Source organism: Quercus suber, unplaced genomic scaffold (genome assembly GCF_002906115.3).
Source record: "Quercus suber isolate HL8 unplaced genomic scaffold, Cork oak 2.0 scaffold_59, whole genome shotgun sequence".
In the NCBI taxonomy this organism is placed as follows: domain Eukaryota; kingdom Viridiplantae; phylum Streptophyta; class Magnoliopsida; order Fagales; family Fagaceae; genus Quercus; species Quercus suber.
In genome coordinates, this window is record NW_027069524.1 from 710,991 (window position 1) to 723,065 (window position 12,075).

Genomic DNA, 12,075 nt, shown 5'->3' on the forward strand with positions numbered 1-12,075 from the left:
CTGCACTTATGCTTAGTCAAACCTTGAACTCGTTCCCTTTTTTAAAAAGTGTCATTAGGCCACAATAAAGAACTCGAAAATAGTTTGTACAATAAAGAACTCGATTCTTTAGCTTTCATTTTTTTTTTTAATTACTTAGGTGTCCAAAACTCTCTAAGTACCAGACTATTCCCTCGCTATTATAATTAAATTCTTATGTTGCCAAATCAATAATTGGTGATCGGTTGTTAGACTTAAGTTGTGTGCTTTATGCGTCACAATTTTTTTTTTCTGAATTATAATCTATCTATTAAGTGTTTGTTTGGCACGTTTTGCGTGTTATTTTGCGTATTTTTCAACTGTGCGTTTTTGGATGGTGGGTCTTGTGCACTGTTCACGAGACCCGCAAATACTTTTTTCAACAAAATTTTCATTAAAATTGGATTTTACGGTAATATTCACACATTTAAAAATTATTATTTTGCTACAGTATTTTTAGTTTTCAGCAATAAGCGATATTCAAATAAGCTTTAAGTTTTCCATAATTGGAAGCTTCTAGTTTATGACTTTTGTTATATAACTTTTGTTAACGGTTGTGTGAATGCATCCATTAAATAGGAATTAATGGGTCTTACTGTATTAGGAAGTAAGTACAGAAAATAAACAAATATTTCTTTAACTAAAAATTGTGATTAAAAAAAATAAAACATCAATTACAATAACTAATGCATTGAGGCATTGAGGCATTTGTTAACCAAGAATTTGGCTTCCCTATAATGGTTTTGAGCAATAGGGACAACAAAATACTGACATGTGTCTTAAAATAGATACATGTTAGCTATATGTTCAATCATGTGCTCTTTTACATTGAGAAAAGTCTCACCCATTAATAAAACCCTTAGTTATATTTTTTGGAGAAAAAATCAAACCCTTGGTTAATTGGACAGAATCTAATATTACAATGTTTAAAAATTTTACAAATTGACACCATAATATTTTTTTAAAGTCGACCTTATGTTAGATATTTTAATTAGGATTTTTCAGTGGACCTTATCTACATATTATCTGTTTAAATTGGAATCATTTATTGACACTGTTGGCAAACTCTCCTACCTCATTCTGTGAGTACTTGCTAACATGGTGTAATCATCGTGGTAGATTGTGAGGATTAGGAAGTAGGCATTTCTTCGGAAGAGTATGTAAAACTGGCATAGCTTTAAAAGATCAAGAGTACTGTAAAACTGTCTCCAAGTCCAGCTACGGATGACTGTGTCCCCCAACTCGAGAACGAAACGTCTTAGTTTGTATTAATGGTCCAATGGTAGACTCTGACGAAATGAACAAAAAAACCAAACCCATAAGTAGGATTTGAAAGTAATTTTAATGCAGAAAAGGCTAATCGATAGTCATTGCCAGTTTGCCAACCCTTTTCAGATGGTTAAGGAACTGATTGGAAAGCCTTTTTTGGCTCAGAAAAGTTGCACATAAAAGACGTATCCAGTTGCTCTGTACATAACTATCTATGAGTATTGTTGATTGCCAGAGGGTTCACAGTTCACATTGAGCGAGAAATGCATGCAAATCCACTAACACAAACGAACTTCATTGCTATTCTTATCTCAATTCATTTAACTAATACAAAAAGGCAGTACATCTTAATCAATTTCTCCCTCCTCTACCTCATTAACGGGATTACTAGGTGGGTCCACTTCCTCCTCTTCATCCTCTATCATGAACAAACCAAGTTTTTCCAGGGCATTTGAGCCCCCAAACTTGAAACCACCCAGGCCATCTTGTGAGTGATCTGGGCTTGTCTCATCTGCGGAACTTGGTAGTTGCTCAGCAGGGGCAGTACAAAGCATGTCCAAGTCTTTAAGAAACCGAGAATTATCGTTGATTTCAACAGTCTTTTCCATCTGCAAGAGTACCGGGGTATATTACAATAAAAAACCAAGGAGAAATAGTGCCACGTACACATGCAAGATATAATGTTCTTGTTTACCTGCAACAATGCCTGCCGTGCAGCTTCTCTCTCAAGCTCCCTCTTCCGTCTGGCCTCAGCGGCAGCTTCTGCTTCCGCTCGCCTTCGAGCATCTTCAGCAGCCTTGGCTTCTGCTTGTAATTGTGCTCTTTCTGGATCCATGATTTAAAAATATGTTTTACTAACAGAGGAATTCTATACCACAGTTTAATCTTCCCCAGAAACAAAAGCAGATAAACATAAGCATGGAACATATTCAAAGCATAAAGAAACAACCTTTCCGTTCCAGTTCCAGTTCCTCTTTTTCCCGTCGTAATTTCTCCTCAGGATCCCACTTCCCGCCCTGATTTCATCAAGATCAAATTGTATCCGATCATATCCAGACAGGGTAATACTCACAAAATGGAGAGATGCAAATATTGAAAATTTTCAAGCAGCCCAAATCAATAACCAACCTGTGTAAGTGTCTTTTCTCGAGCTTTCATGATTGTATCAGCAAATCGGTTCTTTAAAAGAGCAGCACGATAAAGCTTCTGAGGGGAGACCTGCCGCCTCTTAGTTGGAGCACTGTCCCCTACAATGTTTAAGGGATGATCAGTTAGAAGCTACTCTAGGATGAATAGGACAGTTTACTTGCTGACTCTTAGGCTTACCATCTTGACAGTAATCTGAGTCCACAGAACTTGGCTTTTGCTGGGAACTCTGTTCCACTTGATCCAACCCACTAACAGATTCTGTACGAAACCATGCATTAGCAGACTACAGCAGTGATGTATTACCATAAAAAAGCAGTAATGTAAATTTTATAGCCATAGTCCAGCTTGAAGAGCACCTAAATTATCGAATCTATGCCAACTTTGAGGGCGCATAAGACAGTTTCAGTAATAATTGAAAAGTGGCCAGCAATTAAAAAAAGGGTCAGTCATAAAGCTGCAAAAGATCACAGTGGACTTGGATGCTGAGGTTTATTCTTAAAGAAGTAATACAGCAGATAGCATATATGTTTCAGGAAATGCAAAGGATGCAACAGTAGCCAGTTTCTTCTCCCCCCGGCCATTCCTCAGACACTGCATTTGCTAACCTTCTGCTGAACTTGTTCTGAATATAACACTTAAAAGTGCATCACAATTCATAGGCTTTTAGAGAAATTTAAAGAGTTTAAATGCTGAGAGTGGCTTTTAATGGATAAATAATTTCTAATGCTTTTAATAGGAACAGGAGCCTTTCAATACCCATTTCTTCTCTTGCAATGTTAGCAGTCCTCCCGACACATGGATAGAACATCGTAGAGGCATGGAATGCATATATGTGTGAGTGCCTGTTGTGGAGGGGTGGGGTGCAGGGGGAACCCCGCCGGGGGGGGGGGGGGGGGGGGGGGTGGGGCGGGTTGGGGGTTGTGGTGTGATGGGGAACGTAAGTGGCAGCCCACTTTAAAGACCATAAGAGGTGAGGGAAAACTGGTTCTAGTGCTCTAGCATTAATTTGGGAAGTTTCAGAAGATAATGAGCTCTCTTTAGCAGTCCTCCCAACACATGGATTGAACATTGTAGAGGCACGGAATGCATATTAGTGTGAGCGTGTGTTGGGGGTGTGTGTGACGGGGAACGTGAGTGGCAGCCCTCTTTAAAGACCTATAAGAGGCGAGGGAAATCTGGTTCTAGTGCTCAAGCATTAATTTGGGAAGATTCGGATGATAACGAGCTCTCTTGGGACCTTGCTTAGTCATTCTAAAGTTCGATTAAGTTTTATTTTATTGTTTATTTTTGGTTAGATCAGTTTTAATTTAGTTCTACTAGAATAAGGGCAATTGTCCTTGGCTGTACCAAAAGCCCATGAGTCCTATTTTATGTTTTGAGCCATTTTCCTATTTGGTTTAAATGTTATTAAGTCCTTTTTGGTTTGTTATTAGTATTTCTAATCATTCCAGGAATAGGTTATTTAGAGTCCAAGTCCTTCTAAGAAAGGATTTAACAATAGCCTATATAAAGGCTTTATTGTAGTCAATAATATTCATAGTGAGATTGATTCTAATTAAATTCCAGCAGCTTATTTTACCCTCTAAGGTTGTCATTGCTTAGGAAGACCTAGGTGTGATTGCCTATTGTTTTATTTATCTTCTCTTTGTTCTATCTTGTTTCAGCCCTAAACAGCCATCAAGATTAATTCTTTTGTAACCTAAACCCTTAAAAATCAGTTCTAATCAAATATATATATATATATAAAAATTAAAAAACAAAAGCCTTCAAAAAATCATCAAGAAATCAAGTATAGTGCTGAATTCTTAAAGATCCTACATCATTGTTAAAACTTTACAAATTCATCTATTCAAGCATTATTTTATGGGGCTTACGTGTGAAGTAATATTGAAATAAAAGTGGTGTGACCTTAAAGTTCTAGTTTTATCTGTCCTAAGGTTAAAACACTTTTTTAATTTGGGTTTTTATTTGAAAAGTTATGATCTATTTTGAATTTAGAGGCAAAATTGTCAGCAACTTGAATTAAGTGTATAATTTATTTGTCTAGAATTTTCTAAGAGATCTCTTAACTATCTTAGGTTTTATTTTCTTTGAGTCCAAGTTTGTATTTTATTAAGTTTTAATCAACTACCAAAACTAGGAATTTTTCTATTATTAGTACAAGAAACACCCCTTAAATATATTTGTGATCAATGTGCTCAAAGAAGGGATTGAGTTGATCAATAAAATATTGAGTGTCTGAGTATCAAGGAGCATTGGCCTTATTATTCTTTTATTCCTTTCTCTTCTCTTATCTTCTTTTCTTTCCTGTGGTACTGTTCACAGGTACCATTCATGTCGCCCTTGGACACCATAAAACTCTATTTTTTCCTCCTTCCTTGCAGGTTGCAACCCCAAATGTGCTCATTCTTTTACCTATCAAAACCCTAAAACCCCACATACTTCTACCAAATAGCCATCAAATAACTCATCAAACCACATTTTAATTCCTAACACAACCCCATAACCCTTTCTTCAGCCATTCAAAACCATAGATCCACAAATACTCCTACCCCTAAACCCTCCACAAAACACAGATAAATTCCCAAATTTGTCCTAAGTCAAGTTTTAAACTCCCAAAAGAACATGCAAATAAATTCCCCAATTTGGCCTACATCATGTTCTAAACTGTCCCCCCCCCCACCCCCCCCCAAAAAAAAAAAAAGCTAGTCCTACAAAAGATTAAAAAAAAAAAAAAGGGGTTAGTAAATACACAAAATGATCTTCTTTTTGGCAATAAGTCAAATTATAATCTTCTTGAAATGCACGCAAGATCAAGAATCAGATGTGAGTTTTTTTTTTGGGTGGGGGTGGGGGTGGGGGTGGGGTTTAATCCCAGGCACATATAGCCTAAGAGCATTTTTTTAAAGGCTAAATTGCAAATTACACCCTCACTTTGACTAGAATTCAATTCAAGCCTCTAACTTCACTTTTGTTCATTTGAGTCCTTTTAACTTTCAAACTAATTCAATTTAGGCCTTCCATTACTCTCTGTAAAAAAACATTGTTAGAGACCTTTAAAATTACTTTTTTATTATTATTATTATTATTATTCTTTAAGAATAAAAAAAATGGAAAGAAACAAAACAAAAAGGAAAAACAAAAGAATAATAATAATAGAGTGATTAGGATTGGCAGACCTGAGAGAGTTTGAGATTTGATAGAGTTGGTAGAAAGAGTAGAACGTGAAAGAGATGAAAGATTAAGAGACTCATTACCAATAAAAAGACTGTAATACTTACTACATAATAGTGATAAGAATGTCAAAAATTCCCCCCTCTACAAGACTGATAGGTCTTCTCAGGCTCCAATATAAACATCGTCATCTGCCAAACCACTTCTCTTGTAGTTCTAGCTGTATTAGTCCAAATGTTTGCTGCCCTGATATTCGTAATTTCTCATCTTCTTCTCTTTTTCCATCCTCCACAACCGAAACACCTTGATCTCCCAATTATTCCATTCAAAACCAAAGTCCACTTGCTCAAACGCCCAACCAAACACAATTAATCCTTCTACTTCTCACACATTCAGATTCAAACCTAATACCCCACTTTCAATTTCACAACTGGGTTTAGGTTGTTCCTTGTGAAGACCTCACAGCCTACACCCAATGCAAACTTTGCTAAAAGGGTGTTTGATAAGCAAAATGACACCCTTTTTAGTAATAATTGTTTATTTCCATTTCATATTCTTTAATAAAAATAAAAAAAGTACTTTAAGCGCCTCTAACGGTGTTTTTTTAACAGAGACTAATGGAATGCTTGAATTGAATAACACTCCATTTGTTTCGATGAAAAACCTTGTGTAAAGATAGTTTTCCGTATTTTTCAGTGTTTGGTAGCATTAAAAAAATGAGTCAAAGGAAAACTATCTTTGGTCAATAGAAAAAGTATAGCTTACTTTTAGAGATTATTTTCCATGAAATTTTTTTGGAAAACAACTTTATCTCACAGCAAGTTAAATAGGGGAAGTTAGGAGATTGTTTTTCAACTCATTTAAAGTTATTACCAAACATAGGAAAATAATATAATTTTATAGAAAATACTTTTTGGAAAACAACTCATTTTCTAGAAAACATTATCGTTGAAACAAACAAAGTAAGTTTTAAAGTTAGAGGACTCAAATGAACAAAAGTGAAATTAGAGGCTTGAATTGAATTTTGGGTAAATTTAAAGAGTGTAATTTGCAATTTAGCCTTTTTTAAATACCAATAATTTTATTTTGTTTCAAAAATATGTACCATTTTGCAAACTTTCATCTACTATGGGTGGGAGCTGTAACAGTATTCCTAGGATTCACTTTAACATAGATGGTCTGCTCTTCTTCTTCTTCTTCTTTTAATTACCGTAGTGAACATTTTTACATTGTTAAAGAAGGGCTCTCTTTTTTCATGTGATAGGTACCAATTTTTATCTCCTTTACACAAAACTTACACATACAAAATGAAAATGGATTTTGGAAACAAGAAAATATACTCACGATTTCCTTCAAGAGGATCACCAGCACTAGTCTTTTCATCTAATTGAGCACCAGACCCCAAGATTTCTGGTACCTGAAGAACACAGAGTACATAGAATGCAGGTTGAACATCAATCCATCCACAAATGAGCCCAAAGCAGCAAGTAGAGCATTGTAGTTAGTTAACAGGGGGTCAAAATCCCATATGAATGGTATTCTAATTCAAATAACTATAGGGATCACCCAAAAAAATAATTAACAGATTGAACCATCAAATACCTTTGATTTATTTGCCAGGCTTGAAGCTTTATCACCACCAGATTCACTTTCAGAAGAACTGCCAGAGCCTGAATCTGCAGACAACATAAGACAGAGCCATAAATAAATACAGCAATAACCACCATGAAAAAAAACAAGGGATTTCATAGATTGTATTTCTTGTATAAAATAATTAAAAACTACTTAGAGCCTAACACAACAGCAAAAATCCCCACGTAGGCAAATAATTTGTTTTAGTGAAGACTAATTGCCTTCAGATCTAATAACATTTCCATGTTATGTCATTCCAATGAGAAATCAACAAGATGTTTTCTTTTGAATGAAAAGCTTATATGGCATCAAGATAAAGACTGCTTAATTGTGAGAAAGACTTCTAGATATGTTCTGTCTCCCATAACCATAACAAATTTAATGTGTCCTCTTCAATCAACATAGGGGCTCAAATATCATTTCAGATACATGAGACCAGAATTGGATTATGATTTGTTGCTCCTACAATTGCATTTCCTAATGATTTCTCTCTCAGAAGGATGAATTTTGAGAAAGACCTATCCAAGATAGATGACAGAAAGACAAACTCCACTTACCACCAGAGCTGCCTGCACTGATACATTTACTGCTTCTATGAGCTGTATCCTTTTCTATCTCCACAGGAGGGCAACTTGAGATGGGAGGCTCATTTCCACCAATGTCAACATCTTCATCACCTGGGTCATTCCCTAATGCACAATACAGAAAGAGAAACAAGTCATATAAAGTACTGNTCACGATTTCCTTCAAGAGGATCACCAGCACTAGTCTTTTCATCTAATTGAGCACCAGACCCCAAGATTTCTGGTACCTGAAGAACACAGAGTACATAGAATGCAGGTTGAACATCAATCCATCCACAAATGAGCCCAAAGCAGCAAGTAGAGCATTGTAGTTAGTTAACAGGGGGTCAAAATCCCATATGAATGGTATTCTAATTCAAATAACTATAGGGATCACCCAAAAAAATAATTAACAGATTGAACCATCAAATACCTTTGATTTATTTGCCAGGCTTGAAGCTTTATCACCACCAGATTCACTTTCAGAAGAACTGCCAGAGCCTGAATCTGCAGACAACATAAGACAGAGCCATAAATAAATACAGCAATAACCACCATGAAAAAAAACAAGGGATTTCATAGATTGTATTTCTTGTATAAAATAATTAAAAACTACTTAGAGCCTAACACAACAGCAAAAATCCCCACGTAGGCAAATAATTTGTTTTAGTGAAGACTAATTGCCTTCAGATCTAATAACATTTCCATGTTATGTCATTCCAATGAGAAATCAACAAGATGTTTTCTTTTGAATGAAAAGCTTATATGGCATCAAGATAAAGACTGCTTAATTGTGAGAAAGACTTCTAGATATGTTCTGTCTCCCATAACCATAACAAATTTAATGTGTCCTCTTCAATCAACATAGGGGCTCAAATATCATTTCAGATACATGAGACCAGAATTGGATTATGATTTGTTGCTCCTACAATTGCATTTCCTAATGATTTCTCTCTCAGAAGGATGAATTTTGAGAAAGACCTATCCAAGATAGATGACAGAAAGACAAACTCCACTTACCACCAGAGCTGCCTGCACTGATACATTTACTGCTTCTATGAGCTGTATCCTTTTCTATCTCCACAGGAGGGCAACTTGAGATGGGAGGCTCATTTCCACCAATGTCAACATCTTCATCACCTGGGTCATTCCCTAATGCACAATACAGGAAGAGAAACAAGTCATATAAAGTACTGATGAGCAATTCAGAAGTTCAAAAAAAAAAAAATTATATATATATATATATAGATTTTTTGGGGGGGGAGGGATGGTGGGGGTAGTAGTTGGGTTCGAACCTCAGTGCCCAAGCACCATAAGAGGTGCTGGAACCACTGAGGTATCCCTCAAACCCCATCATATTTTATATATGCAACCAAATGAAGGAAATGAGGGAGAATGTGACCTTTGCAGGGTTGCATGGATGAATTGCTTGGCCCTGATTCATTCAACAGCTGCTTAAAAGAATATATATAAAAATGTGTTTGTCAAACATACAGCAGAGAAGGCATAGAAGAACATCAAATACTTTGGAATAGAAGGAAGGCTAGTATTATACCTCTATTTCACAAGGTTCAGCTACTGGATGGTTCTTTAGTTTCTCTTGCAAATGGTCATCTAAAAGCTTCCGCAGGGTGAACAAGGTATCATCACTAAGATCATCAATATCAATCTCAATTTCATCCTCTCCACATTCCCTTCCATTGGAACTATGCTCCCTCAAGAAATTAATGATATGTACAGGTATTTCTCCAAGCAAAGACTCCAATTCCCTACCTAAACTGCGCCTCTCCTCAGCTGTCATCACATGCTTAACAGGCTTTTGCACAACTTCAACAGCCATTGAAGTGATTTTCCTCTTTTTTGAGGGAGGGGTCACTTTTTTAGCAGTTTCCGTGTCTTCACAAGGGCCAGATTTTGCAGCTAATATTTGGGCATCAGTCTTGGGTAGTTTTTTCTCAATGGGTTTCCATCTCACTTCAAAATATTTATTAAGAGTATCAGCCATGAGGTGGACATCATTTCCAGGTGGATTGTAGGTCATCGCATTGGTGAAGGTAAGCCTAACATCAGCATGAAAATCCAATGGGCTGGAGTAAGCTCCTGAAGCTAACTTATTCTTTATTGTCCCAAAATCCATAGGATACTTAATAACAGTGTAATAATCCGGAATATTCAACTTCACTGCATCAACAGGGGTGTTGAAAACCCATGAATGCTGATGGGACATCAATCGTTTCAACAGAGCCTCACACTGTTTCATCAAAATTGCACTTGCAGTTGCAGTGCTTGGTGTGGTCTCAAACCTTCCAGAAGTACCACGATTCAATCCATGTTGTTTCTGACTCGCCGTATTCAATTTCTTTCCAGGCCCAGAAGTCAATGTTGATGATTTTTTCAAACCTTCTGCCCGTGGCCCAACTTGTGCATTACTACAACTAAGAATATCACTAGAAGATGACACAGTGACAGCATTAGTCCTTTGTGATTCAAATTTCTTCTGAAGTATCCGAATCTGTTGAAGTTCCATTTTTAACCTATGTATTATCTCCTTTCTTTCAGATGGCAACATATTTGACAGGGGAAGGACTTGTGTAGGGACACCAAAGGCATCACAATTATTGGAATTTAAACTAATACATTTCCTCATTGGGGCACTTGAATCCTCTGAAGCAGTTATTTCTGTGTCAATTCGCCCTGAGCTACCAGAACCCTCTAATTCACCCGCCCTCCCAAACGCATTAGCATAGTACCCACCAGGGTATCTATTATTCTTCTCCACCATAATATCCAATAATATTTGCTCTTTCTATCCAATCTGCCTACAACAGTGACTGCCAACGTACGGTTCAATCAATTACTTCTGCATATACCAATCAAGGACGTAAAATTACCACCTCAAGTTATCCAGTTAACCTTATGCTGTACTTCCATCTTCCACAAGCATACTATAACACATCGTTTTGTTGCTGATAAGAGTAGGTAAAGAAAACCCAAAAGAAAAAAAATATATTAAATTCTTCAAAACTTGAAACCCCGCCAAAAGGGATCCAAAATTTTTTATTTAAAAAAAAAAAATTCCACTCAACTTCAGCTCATATTGCTCAAAATTTTCATTTAAAAAAAAATATATATTTTACAAGCATTTCTATAAATTTCTACATTTTCTCAGCAACCAAACAGAGGATAAACAATAAAGTAATGAATTTCTTTGCTTTTCACATATCACAATCGTTGCAAATCACAGAGATTAATGAGAACCAAAAACAAGATAATTTAATTAACAATAGGGCAAATACAGTAAACAAAATTTACTCTCTTTTTTAAGTTCCAAAACTCAAAATTTCAACTCCAAAGCTTTCTACAACAACAAAACTGAACAAAAACCCTAACCTCAAGCACCAAGCAACTTCTCAAAACAAACAAACAAAAAGTAGGAATAAAAAAAAAAAAATCCAAAACCCTAATCAAAACAAATTACCGAATAGTTGTTGCAGTTTTATTCGCCGCAACTCCTTGCAACCTCAATTACCAAAACCTTTCGCCCAAACGAGCTCCGAAGAAAGCCACGGCGATGAATTCGGGACCAGAACTAGCCGTAGATCAAAGAATTTCAGCACAAGTAAGCCAAACAAAGCAAGAAGCAAAAACCCTAGAAATGACAAAGTTTGCCGAGAATTTAGAGAGAGTTATGCGAAAGCCCTAGAAATTTGATTGGATTTGAAGTAGAGGCTCAAGTAAAGAATTTTGATTCAGAGTTTGGGAAAAAAATAAAAATGAGTTTTTTATTTGAACAAAGCTTCGAGACTGTGTGCGTGTGTGGGTGTGTGTTTATTTTGAGAAAGGGAAGTACGAGACTCCGCTCTCTAGTCTTTCTGCTAAAGCCCAAGAACGTTCTTTTTACGAAACCCTTAAGGCAGTATCCACCGTTGGATTGCGGACCCCAATGTAAATCCTACGGATTATGTGTAATTCGAAATATTAACCGTTTGATTATTGCTCAAAAAAACAAAAACCGTTAGATTTAGTACGAGGGTTGTGTATCATTTTTTTTGAATGCTAGTGAATGAATTTTAGTGGTAGACCCTAAATTGTTCTAGAAAAACAAAATTAGTAGGGCCTAAATTTATAATTTAAAATATATATTGTAGGGTAGGGATTTGTGGCCCAAGCCCAAAACAATTAATTTGTAGAGTATGGGTGAAAGAGCTAGGTTAGGTATGAGATCAACAACAATGAACCACAACTTTCAAGCACACACCAACATGAGTTT

The 12,075-nt window shown here is 36.2% G+C and overlaps 1 protein-coding gene across 1 annotated transcript; it reads right to left on the reverse strand.

Moving 5' to 3' along the window:
- Positions 1–1,486: 1,486 nt before the first annotated feature.
- LOC111992512 (transcription factor GTE8) lies at positions 1,487–11,670 on the reverse strand. Its single transcript, XM_024024381.2, has 11 exons — positions 11,284–11,670; positions 9,361–10,771; positions 9,208–9,256; positions 8,826–8,957; positions 8,239–8,312; positions 7,981–8,053; positions 2,614–2,694; positions 2,416–2,534; positions 2,237–2,303; positions 1,982–2,112; positions 1,487–1,895 (listed from the first exon to the last, which is right to left on the reverse strand). Exons 2-11 carry the CDS (start codon positions 10,585–10,587, stop codon positions 1,635–1,637), a joined length of 2,214 nt encoding a protein of 737 aa, XP_023880149.1. The 5' UTR covers positions 10,588–10,771; positions 11,284–11,670; the 3' UTR covers positions 1,487–1,634.
- Between the last annotated feature and the right edge of the window lie 405 nt (positions 11,671–12,075).